This window comes from Vicugna pacos, chromosome 11 (assembly GCF_048564905.1).
Source record: "Vicugna pacos chromosome 11, VicPac4, whole genome shotgun sequence".
NCBI lineage: Eukaryota > Metazoa > Chordata > Mammalia > Artiodactyla > Camelidae > Vicugna > Vicugna pacos.
In genome coordinates this window covers 35,880,448-35,896,999 of record NC_132997.1, presented here as the reverse complement: position 1 = coordinate 35,896,999, position 16,552 = coordinate 35,880,448, and the positions used below count along the sequence as shown (strand labels likewise).

Below are 16,552 nucleotides of genomic sequence, written 5' to 3'. Positions count from 1 at the left end.
AATCCCCAATGGTGCACCTGGAGGGTAATTCCGATGGAGAAAAACAGGATACTGGCCCTAGATAGTTAAGATGCATATCTAAGGAGTAATTTCAGTTAGCCCAGACTCTTACATCTTCCCAAGAACAACAAAAAAAAGCACTAAATTATTAACTTGAGATGTCTGGTTTTTTGTGATTAGCAGTAATCCTTTGATGTTCAGGTCCATGTTTTGTTTTATGTATTTATTTTCAGCAAAACTCCTATCTATCCTGGCTCCTCCCTTACCTCTTTGGAACAGTTCCTCAGAGCTATCTGAGAGGCTGTCTCCTGGACTGTGGTCCTCAGTAAGGTCCCCAAATAAAACCCAACTCACAATCTTTAGGTTGCGTTTTTTTTTTTTAAGTCAACATAACAAATTTTTAGTCTTTCATTATTATATTTATTATGGTGATCGATGATCAATAATCTTTGATGTTGCTATTGTAAAAAGATTATGACTTGCTGAAGGCTCAGAGGATGGTTAGCTTTTTTTTATCAAGAAAGTATTTTTTATTTAAGGTGTGTACTTTTCTTTAGACATAAAGCTATTTATTGTACACTGAATAGACTACAGCATGGCATAAACGTATCTTTTATATGCACCTGGAAACCAAACAATTTGGGTGATTCACTTTGCTGTGATATTCTGGGTGGTCCGGAACCACACCTGCAATCTCTCTGAGGTATGCCTGTATAAGTCACCCCTTTTTGTGCAACTTGTTAGGGTTTTTTCTTAACTATGTTATTCAGAAGCTAGTTTTGATAATTCTGTTTTGCAAGTGACACTTATCAAGACAGGCCTTAAATGAAGTAATATTGTAATAACTGGAAGAAAAAAAAAACACCCAAACCAAACTAAACAAACAAACAAAAACTAGCGAATGTTCACAAAAGGTCTCCTCATCTGATGGCTTCCTGTGTGCCAAGCCCTGTCTTCTCCAGGGCTGACAGGTGTCTTCAGGCTGGAACGTCACACGCACTGTCTTAGCTTCTGGGGACCCTTCTCTCTGCCCTTCTGGTCCCGGGACCTTGCAGGGTGTGTGGCCTGCTTCCCCCAGTTAGGAGACCCCTGAACACAGGGTGCACCATGGCTCTGTCTTTGTCCCCCCAGGGCTGAGCACAGGTCTGGCATGAAGCAGGCACTCAGTTACTGCTGAACAATGGACAACGGTTGTCCTTGACCCGAGGTTGTAAATACAGTCTGGGTGTTGCCGGCGGATAGGTTCTTGTCTCGAGCAGGAAAGAATTCAAGAGCAAGCGGTGGTAAAGTGAAAGCAGATTTATTCAGGGAGATAAACACTCCGTAGACAGAGTGCAGGCTGTCTCCGAAGGCAAGAGAGGTGGGCCCGAGGCTGTGGGTGTGGTTAGTTTTTATGGGCTGGGTAACTTCATATGCTAATAAGTGCGAGGATTATTCCAACTATTTTGGGGAAGGGGCCGGAGTCTCCAGGAATTGCACCCCTACCCACTTTTTGGCTTTTTATGGTCAGCCTGGGAACAGTCATGGTGCCCGTAGGTGTGTCATTTAGCATGCTAATGTATTACAATAAATGTCTAATGAGGCCCAAGGCTTACTGGAAGTTGCATCTCCTGCCACCTTGGGCTAGGTGGCTCTAATCAGTTTATGTCGCACCCTCAATTGCTTTGCCGTTCTTTTAGTGGTTGTGCTCTGCCCCCTTCCTTCCTGTCTCATGTGGAGTTATTTTACTACTTCATGGAGGAGCCCTGTTTGAGTCATTTTCTGTCCTCTCCTGGACCCTGCCACCATCCCACCTGAGCCCCTTCTAGAAGATTCCTGAGGTCCTCCTGATGTTGAGACTCTGCCATTTGGGGTGACCCTATCACTTACTGGCCAGACTACTCCCAACCCCCACCAATGCCTCCTCCTCTGTGCCCTTCAGCTCCCTCAGTCCTCAGGCCCCACACCCATCCCAAGGATGTGCACAGAAAGGAAGGGGTCACGTCATTGTCAAGGGCAGCGGACCGTGGCTCAGCTCTGGCTCTTCTGCCAAACTTGGCCACATGTACTATAGGATAGGAGTTTCAGAAGTTAGAGCCAAGGGTCAGGATGGACACAGACAAGTGAAAAAAAAAGTTTAGTCCTAACTCCTTCAGTTCAGTACAGCATACCTTTATTGAGTACCTAAGAAACGATGCTGCCGAAGATGAGCAGAGACAAGAGAAACTGCAGCAGCCTCCCCTGGCATCTCTGTGCGTGCTTATGCGATAGCGGTGCTAGGTCGGGGCAGTCCTGGTGTGAAGTAACAGTGGGTTCAAATGGCATGGCTGCTCCCAAACTCCGCTCCCAAGCTCTGCTCTTTACAAGAGCTGCTGCATGAGGCAGAGATGGAACCTCTCCTATATTTGGGAGACTTTATAGTTTTTCCCTTTAAATTCATTATCCACAGGCCCCAGTGGGAGAACTGGGTCTCCAGTTTGAGGTTTTGGACACACACTTCACATGACTGATGTAAACTGTTGCATAACTTTGCAAAGGACTTCTTGTACATTCCAGAAATTCCCCATCAGCTGAAAAACCCAAATTATTCAGTGTCTGGCCCTAGGGAATTCAAAGCCCTTTATCCTCAAACAGACATTTTTTTTCCCTCATGGTGCTCCTTTGATGGGAAGTATTGAGAGAGAGGAACACAAACCCAGAGAGGTCAAGAGGCACACAGGTGTCCGAGGGAGGGCAGCGATGGGGCTGAGTGTGGCCTCCCCAAGCTGCTGCCTGGCAGTCCCCAGACAGCTCCTGGATTCTCTCCCATTTGGGCAGCATCCTTTCAGTGCCACATGGGTCACCTCCTCAATGTGATCAAATTGACATGTTTCTTGCAGTGAGCGCCTTCTAGGAATTCCTTCAGGTCCTGCTGAGGAAATTCAGAGTAAGTGCTGCAGAGAGGAAATGGGCTGCTGGTGGTCATATTCCTGATCTGACCTCTGCCACCAGGGTGCTGGGCTATGTGAGGCTCACGGAGTGACACCGGAGACTGGAGGCTCGAGGGCCAAGATCGCCATGGTGAAGTGATGGCTTGGAGCAGGGCATGTCCTCTACCTGCTGGCTGCCCTTGCTTCTCCCAGCAGAGTTTCTGAGTGGCAGCATGAGGTGACGGCAGGTGGGGGTCCAGTGGTTCACGTGTCTGATGAGGACAAGGGCTTGTGGTTCTGCAGGAACCCTGGGCCAGGCACTGGGGAGGTAGCTGAAGCCCATGCCCTGGAAGCTAGGTCATGTTCTGCTCTCCTGAGCAAGAGAGGTGTGGAGTGAACAGTGAATAGACCATGCCATCCAGCCACATGACACGGCCCAAGTCATAGCTTCAGGGCTGCTCACTGCTCAGGCCAGTCTCCCATGCAGACCCCAATGAGCAAGTTTCTGGCTCCTCAGGCTTGGGTCTGCGTCCTGTGAGTGCTCACCTTGGAGCCAAGCACCAGGGACATGCGACTCATGGCACCTCAGCGGGTGGACAGATGGAAACACAGGTGCTGGATTCCTCAGCTGGTGCAACCAATCAGGGCCTGGCCACCAGCACTCAGTGTGCACCGGCTGCTGGGGGCTCCGGAAGAGGCTGGTGCTGGTGGACTACTTGGCCGCCACCAGCTGCTCCAGGCGCTGTAGCATTGTCAGACGCAGAGCTTGGAACCTGGAAGGAGACACAGCCCAGAGGGCTCACTGATACAGGAGGGAACAGGGAGGGGAAAGCAGAGGGAGAGAGCACCCAGATGCCTGGGCCCGGAGACCCATGGCTCCCCGACCAGTGGATTAGCAGCCACCATCTCTCCTCTGCCCAGGAGAGGGAGGAGCCACGCCCGCATCCTGGGAGGCCAGTGGCTTCTAGGAACAGTCAAACAGGGCTGCGGACCCTGTCAAGCTTCAAAGCAGAATGCTGCCGTTTCTATTGCAAGATTCTCCAGTACGTATGGGAGTGTGTGGGAGTAGACAGGCCCTGGCTCTGCGGTCACGGGGTGCTGCCTCCTTCCTCATCTCAGGCTGTTTCTTCTCTGTACACTGACCAGACTGACCCAGTGGCCCCCAGGTCTTTTCCAGCTCGAGTGACACTGCTGACTGCATGTGGACTGTTTCCTCTGATTGAGGTCTCTGCGGACTACCTGAATGGGACCTGATGGCACTGATAGAAGCCTTGGGGTGGGGGTGGTTGGGGGGCTGTGGCTTTCCAAGAATTATTCAGCCAGAAGCAGAATCTGAACCAGCCCGCTGGCCAGAGGCCCTGATAGTGAGCAGCCTCCCTCATTCCCTCCCTAAGAGGAACTCTGGGGCTGGGCTTTGCCCTGCAGATGGAGAGACTGGTCACTGGTACGAGCAACCTGGCTGACACAGCCGGGCTCTGATGTAGCTTCCCCAGGAGCCAGCCCGGGACAGCTGCTCACCTGTCCATTGAACTGGTCCCCTGCACCTGAAAACATCGGCTGGTTCAGGGAGTCCCACTAACAGCTGCTTTTTGGCAGGTTCAGAACTCCCGCAAGGATGAAAGGCCCAGACCAGGCTGAACATGCAGCAAGCAGGCCCCCTCCTCAGTCGCTCCTCCAGAACAGTGTCACCAGCAGAGATCACAACCCTGGTCCAGTGCCCACCGTGCTCCTGTCTAACTCTCCTGCCCAGTTCTCACAGCTTGTGCCTGCCCCGTGCTGGTGAGATGCCGAGGCTAGATGGCCAGCTGTCACCCCAGCTTGGTGTCCATTTCAAGCCAGGGGCCAGAGGGCGGTTAGCAGGCCTCCCCGAGCCGCATGAGGGCACCTGGCACTCTGGGAGGGGAGAGCTCTCCCAGCCCCGGGCCCGGGGCCTCTGCCCTGCAGACTTGCCCTGATGGGCAGGACCCACGACTGGCTCTTTAAGTGCTGCTTACTTCATGGTCAGTTTGATTATTTCTCTTTCCTCCTCTTCTTTTAATTTTTCAACAAAACTGTCCAGCACCGGCATTTCAAACTTAATGTACTGAGCGACCTAGAAAATCCAAGAACATTTTAACGTGCTTTAAATTAGAAGCCAAACATACGTTTTCTTTTCCTCATGGCTTCCAGAGCCAATGGCATGGCCAACTCGGCAACGTCTCGTATCCAAGGAAGAGGCTGCCCTCTAGTCTCCCACCCGCAACGCTGTTCTGTGTGTGCCAGGACGCGAGGATGGAGCCCATTCTGACCTCAGAGGGAACTCTGAACACTGGGAGGAAAGATCCAGCTGAATTTTAGGAAAAGCATTCAATCGTGAGCAGAGTCACACTGGGTATTCTCTGTGGGGAGGGGAGGAGATGGTGGGAACGCATTGTTTCCAACAATGGAATGAAACTACACTAGTCTGTGAATGCACAGGGACACAGGGTCACCAGGCCTGTTCCTTTGGGTCCACACCCTGTCGGCTTTTCTGTGCTGGGGAGTCTGGAAATGTGCTCATCGCCCAGCCAGGACCCCGGTTGTCCTTAGACACAGAGACCCTTAGGTTCCTTTCCATAAGCCCCCATCAGGCCCTAGTTAAGGAACCTTTAACCAGGCCACATCTTTAATGTTATAACAACAGAACACACTTCAGTGAAACCAGAGACTACCTGCCTGAGAGAGGAAAAGGCCAGGCCATGATTTTCTAAGACCCAACATCTTTTTTCCCTAAGCCAGCGGATGGATCTGGTGATGTCTCACAGGAAGAAGGGCTGGAACCAGCACTGCGCTGGTCCTTCAGGACGGCCGTGGGGCCCCTGGAAACACCACCCAAGAGGGCTCTGCCCGAGGTCACTGTAAGAGTCCTTGGGAGTCCCCACGCTGTCACCCAGCCCCTCCCTCAGGAGAAAGTCCCCCAGCCCCCACTCACATCATGGGGGACTTCCTCGCCCAAGTCAGCCTCCATCAGGAATATCTTGGCGATCTTCTCACATGGCCCATGCAGGATTCTGGAAATCAGCGGGTACTCACAGTCTTTTAATTTTGTCCGCTCTGAAAAACGAGGTTGTAGACAAAATTCATGGGAAATTAGGAACACTTGTCTTTGTTCCAGGACCGGAATGAGATGGAAGACAGATGTCCAGGGGTCCTGGCAACACCACCAGGTGTTGTGTGATAGACAGTGCCCTGAGGATGTGTGATCATGTCATTCTGCAAAGGCCCAGCTTGGGGAGGAACAGAGGCCGAAGGAGCGGGGGATGGGAAGTGGACCTGGGGAGGCCAGGCCCACTCAGTGATCAGACCTGGGCTGTGCACAGAGGGTCGTGCAGTGCGGGCTCTGCAACAGCAGGTGTCAGTGGGCGAGGGGCTTCAGATCCACCTCGGAAGACCCAGATGCCCCTCCTCCCCACTCCCCGCTGAATCTACTGGAGACAGCGGCTTCCCATGTGGTTTTGCTGGGATTCTGAAAGGGATGACAAGTGTGCCTGGATTTGGGCCTGGGAGGAGCGATCAATGTGGGGGCACAGCGTGCCCTTAGGCCAGGAGGGCCAGCTGCCCCAGGCCTGCCGCAGAAGTCAGCCCAGCCCTCGGAGAAGGAGCACACAGAGTGAGCTTGCCAAATGGACAGACTTTTGTTTTCCTGATGAAGAAGGAAAGGCAGACACTTACCCCCAGACTCATGGACCATGTAGAGAGCAAACTCACTGGGGCCATTTTCCACCTGCACAGGCAGGGACAGAAAGTCAGGCCATGGCTTTTTCAATACAGGAGAGATAGAAAGGGACCCCTGGCAGTAATCACATCCCCAGTGTCACACACACAAATCCCAGGGACCCTCCCCTCCTTCTGCTTAAATTCCAGAGATGCCAGCTCAGCAGAGGAAACCTCCCTGCTTCTACCCAAAGAGCCAAGGGCTCTCACCAGCCCCTCCCCCCATGAAATAGCAAACCACCAGCATCTGGGGCAAGGCCGCGGGAGGCCAGACTTACTCGGAACTTGTTCAGCAGCAGGGTGAGCACCTGCAGGGTGGTCATGGTGCTGTTGACTCTCACGTTGGTCATGGACCCATAGGCAGGAGTGAACACGGAGGTCTGCACAGGAAGGGGGAGGCAGTTCAGGGCAAGGCCAGTGGGGACACGGGGCTGATGTTACGTGGGGCTGGGCATCCTGTCGGCCAGATGCTACCAAGCAGACTGAAGCAGCAGGTGAACTTGGGTCCTGGGAACACCTGCATCTGTCCATTCACACAGATCTGTACCCAAGCTGTGCCCAGATCTGGGCAGTTGTAATAGCTCACATCTTACGAGCTCACATCTTGGCATCTAAGAAAGATGCCAAGAAAGCTGTAAGCGTGAGCTCTCTGGATTCTAGGTAACCAGGGCCCTGGATGAAATTCCCAGGGGTCTGAGGGACCAGTCTCTCCTTCACTCTTTCTATCCATCAAATCACCAAGTGTCTGCTGATTCGAAGGCTGAAAGTTCTCAAAGCTGTCCCTTCCTCTCCATCCTCCCAAAGTAGAGGCCCTCGATTTATACTGCATCAGCCTCCCAACATTTCCCCTTCCCGTCTCAGCCCTTTCAATCCATTTTCCACACTGTTGCCCGAAGGAGCGATCTTTCAAAAATTTTACAACTTAAAGGGTGTTCTGGACCAGCTGCATAAAGCCTCTGGTGCCGCCGGCCCAGACTTCTGAGTCAAAGTCTGCACTTGAGGAAAATGGCCCGAGATGCTAACGGTACAGTATGATTTGAGGGGTACTGTCTTAGAGCACATCCCACAGCCTAAACAATGCCATCATGGCTCCTCTGACATCATGCCCATGTGGTACCATGGTTCCCGCCCACGCACCCTGTGTTCCAGCCACACATCTTCTGCACCCCAGTTTGGGGGCCCGTGATATTCTTGAAGGCATCTTGCCTTTGTTCATGAGACACCGTATGTGAAGTCAGCCAGGGCATTGCCTGAGGCTAAGCAAGTCCTCAGTGAACACAAGCCAGGTAGTAAGCCTGCGAAATACTTTACATATAATCTTGCATTTAATCCTCGTAACAGCCCTGAGAAGTACCTGCCACGAGTCTCCTTTTCTTAGGAAAGACATGGGGACTTGGAGAGGTTAAGTAGCAGGTCGGCATCACCCATCTAGAAAGGACAGAGCCATCCCAAACCTCAGGCTTTACCACCGAAGCACAGGGGGGCCTCCCTGCGTGCACGGCTCCCCTGTGGGCAAGCTCCTCCCCACTTTCCAAAATGGAATTCCAGTTCACACATTCCTCCTACAGGGTCCTAGCCCTGCTTTTCCCAGGATGTAACTGGGGCTCGGGATGTGTGAGGGCCTTGTTCAGTGTCCCCAGCTGGTCCCCAAGTACTAGAGCCAGACTCAAACCCAGACCTGCCTTCTCCACAGTGGAGACGTGGAATGACTCTGGGTTATACAGAAAGGTAGATGAGGCTTTCAGTTTCCAGGAAATGTGGACTAGAGGAGTCCAGCTATTTCTAGGAGGAGAGAGGTCATGTCAACAAGACATTGTTAGCGTTTCTTCTGCCTGAAGTCCTTTCTCAAGCTGATACCAACCGGCTCCCAGTAGGAACAAAGGTCCCCTGGCTGTTTTCCCATCTCTGACCACTGTGATTTCTCCCTCAAAGAACACACTGAGTTTAACAGGTCAGGGACAAGCAGTGAAAACAGGTACCAAGCTTTACCCAATCTGGAAACTAAGCCGACATTATTGTGAATAAGAACAGTTTTGGAAAATAATTGAGTGTAGCAGTAGTATACAGTTCTAAGAAATAAAACCTGGAATAACCACCAAGGAAATTAATTCTAGGAATTTCTTTCTTTCTTTCTTAAAATTGTTGCCCATGACTGAGTACTTTGTTACCTGATTTCTAAGGACACTGATTCTGAAAGGATGTAGATCAAGGTGAAAAAGAGGGGGCCCCTCACTCATCCAGGAGATGAGTCCACTGTCCAACATGCCTGAGATACAAGTTCATGTCCTGGAAGGTACTCTGTTTGCCTGGAAGAACGGAATCACATTTCGCAGTTAAAGCTGTGAGTGGGGGGAAAGCTGCCTTGACCAGGTGACAGGCTAGTGTGTCTAGCGTGGGGCTGGCTAGGAAGCCCTTCTTGGGAGGATGGCTCCAACGGATGTGAAAGGCTGTGATGAAAGCCCCCACTGTTCATTTCTGTTCATTTCTGTTCATTTCAAAGGCTACAGAGCACTCAGACATCTCCACGTCCTCGTGACACTTGTAATGACTAACGTAAGGTTTATTGTGTCCAACACACCTCTTAGAGATGAATGGCTCCCTTAGAGGAGGAGTCAATGTACTGAAAACAAACCCACTATTCAGTACCTTGAGTCATGGAGCAAAAGCCTCCATTTTTAGAAATGCAGAACTAGAAAGAGCTTAAACCTGTGAAAATAGCCTTTCAAAGTTTTTGAAAAATCCCTTAAAATAGCGTATCAATATATATTCAAATACCAGCAGGTGGTGCTTACTTAACACTTTACAGACCAAACCCCTTTGGAACAAGATGCAAAGACTACTCAAATCCGATGGCCGGGTCCTTGGGCTAATTTAAACACTCTTAATCTTGGTGTAACTTCAGCTCTCCCTCACTCAGGAAACTCTACTCTCAAATAGTCCTGAGTTTTCCTGGATTTAGCAGAGATACCCTCTCATCACTCATTATCACACGCTGCAAACTTAGCAGGGAGTGGAGGGAGGGCTTGTTAGTAAAGCAGGGTGCCTTCAGCTCATTTTGTTGCATTCTTCATCCTCCAGTGCAGGGCACCCCCAGAGCAGCTTGACTGGCTCCTGGCAGACCTCCCCTGTGCGACTGTCCTTCACATCTGACCCTGGCCCCCTCCTCCTCCCATGAGTCATCACCTATCAAGAAGGGCAGCTGCTTAACCTGGAAACCTTGGCTTCCAATTTCTCAGTGCTGCAGGATGTGGCCCTGTTACAGGACACTCCATCCAGGGCCTCACCCAAACTGCCACTCACGCCATTTATAGTAACAATCAACTTCTCTTTTTACAGTTTGGTTTGTTTATGGAATGATGTCATCTGGGGAAGGAGATCTTTTTTCCTGAGGTCAGTACAATACATCCTTGGACAAAAGGCTAAGTGCTGGGAATCGGGAGCAGTGTGGGTTCTCTGGGACCCAGACTCACGTGCTCCTGGGCTCACCCCAACCGAGTTGGCTTAATCTACTGCGTGACATGACAGTAGGGTACATGACGTTCCCGTGAAAATCTCAGCTGAGCTCGTGGAAACCTCTGAGAAAACTGCCTGGTTAAAGATGAATTTGGCATCATGTTCCAAAACTCCCTGCAACTCATGGGAATGAACTGACAGAGTGTGTGTGGCGGAAAAAATACAGGCTTTGGAGTCATGAACTGGAACATTGTTTCGATGTGACTTTGGGCAAGAGATTTCCCCTCCTGAGCCCGTTTCTCCATCAGGACAGGGGCACGACCACATCTGCACACACGGTCATGGTGAGGGTGAATTCTGGCATGACTATCACTGGACCCAGCCTGCAGAAGGCCCAACGACTGCACGCTTGCTTGGGGCAGGTTCCCTGTGGCCTCAGCTTCAGGGTCCAGAGGAGAGGCCGGGCTGGGACATCACCTTGTGGTTGTAAAAGTGCCCGTTGATGGAGAAGCGGTGTCGCCGGATCTTCTGGGCCTCCCCGGGTGCGCGGCACCTGGGCCTTCTCTGGACCACACAGGCTGCATCGCTCTTGGTCCGCATCAGCTGTGGGGTCTCCTCGTCTTCCTCCAGGGGCTCTGCAGCGGGAAATGGACTGGAGGGTCAGGCCTGGGGGCACACTGGTGACAGCACTGCTCCTGTGGCCGTGCTCCGTGTGGGGCAGCAGACAGTAACGTTAACGCTGTCCCTGCGCCAGAGGCCGGGCTCCAGCTTGAGTGATGTCCGCCTTGCAGACAGGAAAGGTGACCCCCAGACGGGATAACCCGTGTCACGGCAGAGGGCCATAGGCCTCTGGGCCTCTGTCTCCGGGCACCCAGGGCAGGTCTTTGACAGCCCCCATCCCTGTCCTCTGGGACAAGCGCTTCACTGAATGTGAGTGGGGGCCACAGGGGGACAGACACATGGTCATGGGTCCCAGTATGGAGGGAAGAGTCCCAGGGGGCCTGCAAGGCCCTCTGCTGATGTTCTCTTGTTTCTGTAAGACAGCACAGTGCAGGGACTCAGGCAAACGACATCAAACAATGTCACCTCTGCAAGCCTCTGCTTCCTTGTCCCTAAGCGAGGAGTCAAGGAGACTGCCACAGATGGAGGAAAGATTTAGCAAGGGCTGCTCCTGAAGGCAAATAAAGCCACTCTTTGCTACTCCACAAAGCTGGTCTTCAGAGACGGTGGACATGAGCCAACCCTGCCTCTCCTACCCCAGACGAGTGGGACAGGGTCCCACATAGCTCGAGGGCCCCCTTACCTGAGCCGTCTCTAGAACTCTCCTCCCTGTGTCCAGCCTGAGCACTTGGTTCCTGGGCTGTGACCCCACCATCCTGAAGAGGTGGCTTCTTCCTAAAAGAAGACAGTCATGGTTCTCAGAGGGCTGTTGGCAGAGGAAAGTAGCTCTGGCCAAAGAGAAGAGGCCCAGCTGACTCTACACAGAGCACAGAGAGGCAGGGCAGGCAGAGTCGAGGCCAGGATTTCCCACCAAGTCTATGTCAAAGATGCAAAGGAAAGCAGAGGATTGTCACAGTGTCTGCTGGGAGGAGAGGGAGTCTGCCCTGCAGACCTGAGTGGCCTGTGCTGGGCCCCACTGCACGGACACAGGGACACACACAGCGCCTGCGCTCCTGGGCACCGGGCAGAAGTGGCTGGCCTCTGCAGCCACGTGCCGAGCGCGCTCTCTGGGCTGCCCTCAGGCCTGGGGGAGTCGGGCAGGAGCGACCTGGAGGGGGCCGACCTCCAGGCCACTGAGCAGAGTGAACCCCAAGCCAGGGCAGCCGGTGCGGGGCTGGAGGACTGGGTGTGATAGGACCTAACCGTGCAGAGAGAGTGAGCCGGGGAGGAGCCTGGCCAACGCTGAGAGGCCTCTGCGTCCTTGTCTGAGACTGCTCGTGTGACCAGTTTTACCTTGGGGAGGGGGAAACACGAGTCATCCTGGCGGCCTCTCTGAGGAGCCTATCCGCACTTGATCAGGGACACCTGGGGCTGCCAGGGGTGTCAGCCTGCTAAGTAAGGGCCCTCAGTGCAGCAACTTTACTTGAATTTTTGAAGGGGAAAACGTTTTGAATTTCTGAATTTCAGAAAGATTTAGCACACACGGAAGCAAGCAAAACTCAGCAGCCAACTGCCTGTCTTTGTGGCTGGGGTGGGACAAGGCAAACGTCCATTAAACGGCAAGACCTGTGGAAAATCATTTTGTCCTGATCAAAACATTCCTCTGATGTTAAAAGAAATCTGATAGTAAATTCTGAAAAAATTATAAAACGAAGTTCTGATATTGAAATAAAAGCAGAGCAGTAGGAGGCTAAATGTGTACGTATTTTTAAAGATTGAAGAGGAGATGCTGCGATACTGAGCTTGCAAAAGGTGTTGGGAGCTCCCCACCTACAGCCTGCTCTCTCTTACAGACAAGGAATGTTTGAGAAACACAACTGGAAGTGAAGGGATCCTGGACCCTTCTCCAGGAGGGCGGTGACTTGGTTGTCATGAAGGACTATCGGGGGTGAGGCTGCAGGTTGGCGGGTGAGGTCGTGGTCTGAGGCAGTCGTGGGGGTGACAGGGAGGAGGCTGGGTTATGCTCCCAGACCTGTGCCCCAAACCAGAATGGGGCTTTCCCCTGAAGCTGAGATCAATTTCCCCCGCCCCCAACACCCCGAACAGTACTTTTGGGTTGAACAGGTGTCCTGGAGACCACCTGGCCCCGCCCCTCCCAGCCTGGCACTCACGGGTGGCAGCTGGATTGTCCGGGCATCCAGGAGGTAGAGGAGAGGTGTACTCGCTCTCTGTCATCCTGTATCTGCAGCCGGATGGGCCGCCTCAGTCCCCAGGAGATGCTGAGGAGCCCCTCGATGACCAGAGCCCCTTCTTCCTGTGGGGACCCACACAGGTCAGCCTCTTCCCCGAGAGCAGCTGCCCTCAGGGGTCACTGTCCCCCTTCCTCATCCCCGTCAGGACTTAGCCCGTCCATGGGACTCACTGTGTGCTCAGGGCCCCCAAACACACCCTCCCTGGGGTCCTGACCTCCTCCAGGGGAAGGCCCGCAAACTTCTATGTGCTCCAAGGCATGAGGCCACGGGCCCGAGAGGAAGCCTGAGGCGTGCCCTTCCACTGCTTGGCTGCTCGGTCCGGGCCAGCAGCTGAGTCAGGTGTCCCACGGGAACGCAGCTGCTGTTTGGCCGGCACGTTCACACAGCAGCGAGGAAACATGTTCCAGGGAAACATGGCCGTGCTGACACCAGTGCCACACAAGATGCCTCTCCACCCATCACTGCCTGGACAGGGGGTCCCAGGATCACCTGGTCCTCTGGGACTGTGCCAAGGGCACTCACGCCGACTCCAGCAGAGACGGCTGCTCCTCGGAGCTGGGTCTCAGCCTCACCCTTCTCCCTACACTGTTCCCATTAATGGGCAGAACCCACCCCCAGATTTCCAAGCTGGCTTCTTTCCTGAGGGCCATTCTTGCTTTTCTCACCACCTGGGACACAGCCAGCCCCACGGCCCACCACTGGCACACACACATAGAATATCTATGACAGTTCCCATCCCGTGTCCCCAGCCAGCCTTCATATCACTAGGTCTGCAGATGGCATGGCTATTCCCCTGCCGCCAAACCCTGAGGTCTTAATGGACAGAGCCCTCCAGAGGCACCCTCGGCCAGCTTCCACTCATTCCCCTCAGGTCCTTGATTCTGTTTCTCTGACCTATTTCCAGCTCCTGTCTGCGCATGACCACCTCTGGGCTCTCCGCGCTCAGCCCAGTCACCCCAACGTGTGGGCCTGGCCAGGCTGCCTTGTCTGCGCCCTCAGAGCACCTGCCAGAAACCTTCTCAGCCTCACTCTTCCCCAGAACCCAGATCTTCCCAGCGCTGTGCTACAAATCTGCTTTGATATTCATCTTTTGGCAATGAACTTAAAACATCACTCTCCCAATGCGATCTCAAGCACCATTTTAGATTCACAAATTCCATTTTTTAATTGGGAGTTTGGGATTTGCAGATACTGACTGGTATATATAAAATACCATTAAAAGCTTATACTGTATACTACAGGGAAATATATTCAATATCTTATAGTAGCTTACGGTGAAAAAGAATATGAAAACGAATATATGTATATTCATGTATGACTGAAGCATTGTGCTGTATACCAGAAATTGACACAACATTGTAAACTGACTATATATACTTCAATAAAAAATAAATAAAAATAAAAATAACAAATTCCATTTCTTTCTCCTGGCTGGCACTGGAAACACTGTGAGAACAGAGACCTTCTGGAAAGCTTTATGTCCCTGGCAGTGCTTACAGAGGTGTCCTGCAGTGTCAATTTCACGGTTAGTTAGTAAGAGTTTAAAACACCCTGCTATCCACAGAGAAAACAGTTCTCTGTTCAAGGGTATCAAAAACACACATCGCTTTCTGGAATGGCCTTGCACTATTTGTGAAAAAAGAAAACAAACAACAAAAAGACCCTAGAGCTATTTTTGATAACCTCTGATGCTCCATGGGCACAGATACGTAACTAACCTTCCCTGGAAAGGAAAGACTAGATCGATCCAATGGAGTTAAAGGTCTCGTGGGAAGAGTTAAAAAACCCAAAGTGGGGCTCAGTTCTTTATCAATCTGGGTTTCAGACACCTCTGTCAGATGTCGATACATCGCTGGAGACAGCCTCTGCCCCACCAGGAACATCTCGCCGTGTTCATTCACATGTTTGTTCATAGACACCAGCCCCATGATGGACTCTGGGTGGAGGGAGAAGCAGCAGACACCGCTCCAGGCCATTTGATGTTTCAGGGGGAGGAAAAGGGGGCACCTCTGGGGCAGGGGCAGTGAGGCTGCACATGCTGAGGCCAGGCTTCAAAGATACCATGTGAAGGTTCTGGGGGCTGTGCAGGGAGGAAGGAGGCAGGAAGACTTGCTCTGGGACTGGGAGCTGCTGCCTCCAAGGCCAGGGCTGAGCTGTGCTGGGGATCGGCTGGCCTGATGTGACTCAGCATGGGTGCCCCTAATCTGAGCCCCCTACTGCTGCTCTGGCACCCCTCAGCCTGCCCTCATAGGAATGGAGGGGCTGCCCTGTCTGCCTGTAGCTTTCCCTGGTGGAATCAGAGGAGGCCCAAGGTAGAGGAGAGGCACCCCCAGGCTACTGGGCAGCCCTTACCCTCCAGGTGGGAAAGGACATGACAAAAACACAGGTCCTGGAAATCCTACACGTTAGCCAATCATCCTGGGCCCTCTAATTCACTGACCCAGCCAACACTTTCCTCCTCCACGCAGTCTGCTGGCTCACTTGCTTGTTGCTAATGAATCAAAGAGAGCCAGAGAAACAGATGCAGGCTGCACAGAAGCTTCCAGATAGAAGAGCCATCAAGGTAGGAATTTCACATCTAACGGAAATCCCCATCACTGGTTGGCCCCATCCTTGGCCCATCAGGAAGACCTTGTCCAGAAGGCACGCACGTGGGACTGCCAGCCCCTCCTGCTTTGCCTCGGCACGTGGGGTCTGCTCAGCAGTCAGACCTCAGGCTCGGATTGCTGTCTTGGGGACTGCTTTCTGTCCGCTGCCTGCAGAGGCAAGACAGACATGTCCTGGGTGGTCTCATGCTGGGCAGATGATGATCTGAGGTCTGTCTGAGAAGTGCATAGTGCTGGCTTTTACAAGAGCTTTCCAGGGTTGCCCAGTTCGGCCTCAGCCGCCTCCTGTGCTGACACACTCATCCCAGACATTGGCAGTGGCTGCCTAACACAGCCCAGGTGTTTCCCAGTCTCCCTGTTAGCTGCCCCTTTTAGCCCATGCACAGCAGCTAAGTCCCAATCCTTTGAAGCAGACGCTAGATTCTTGCATCCTTGTTTGAACCCTGCAGTGTCCTTCCAGCCCCTTCAGAGGGAGACCCAGTGTCCACGCCAAGACACACTGACTACTCCTTACGTGGGCCCATCATGCGGGCCCTTTGCTGTCCCCCGAGCATGCCCAGGACACTCTCATCACAGTGGCTTTGAACATGCTGACCCCTCCACGGGGAACACACGACCCTCATTTGCTCAGATCTCTGCTCAATGTCCCCTCTTAGCGCAGACACTCCTGACCTGTCCACCACAGGGCAGCTGTCCTTCCCTTTGCAGCTGTGGTTGGTACCCAACATTACAGCACCGAGCCACTGAGTACTTAATCCTCTTCCTCACTAAAAGCTGAGCTCTAGGATGCAGTGACTTCATTCACTGCTTCGTTCTCCGTGCCTAGAACAGTCACGGGTGCACAGGAGTCCTAATTAGACACCTGGGAAGCAAATAAACAAAGCAGCTCTCATCTGAAAGCACCACATCTGGAAAGGAGTGAGACCAGGATCCCGCAAGCTGCCCTTGGTCCCAGACGAAGGTGGGTATATCTCGATTCCCAGTAGGCCCGGGAGCCCGGCCTCCTCCGCCCCCAGGCTGA

At 52.7% G+C, this 16,552-nt stretch overlaps 1 protein-coding gene across 2 annotated transcripts in view; it reads right to left on the bottom strand.

The window, feature by feature from the left end:
• Positions 1–2,135: 2,135 nt before the first annotated feature.
• The window catches only part of RASSF4 (Ras association domain family member 4), a 33,345-nt gene continuing 18,928 nt past the window's right edge, over positions 2,136–16,552 (bottom strand). The window contains exons 4-11 of one of the 2 annotated variants that reach the window (XM_006217638.4): positions 12,845–12,987; positions 11,377–11,468; positions 10,551–10,708; positions 6,899–7,000; positions 6,579–6,630; positions 5,839–5,960; positions 4,883–4,980; positions 2,136–3,661 (exon numbers count right to left, since the gene is read on the bottom strand). In XM_006217638.4, the coding sequence (XP_006217700.1) occupies positions 3,601–3,661; positions 4,883–4,980; positions 5,839–5,960; positions 6,579–6,630; positions 6,899–7,000; positions 10,551–10,708; positions 11,377–11,468; positions 12,845–12,987 (828 nt within the window). In that variant the 3' untranslated portion in view covers positions 2,136–3,600. The remainder of the gene's footprint in view (positions 3,662–4,882; positions 4,981–5,838; positions 5,961–6,578; positions 6,631–6,898; positions 7,001–10,550; positions 10,709–11,376; positions 11,469–12,844; positions 12,988–16,552) is intronic. The other variant, XM_015250686.3, reaches the window with a different exon arrangement.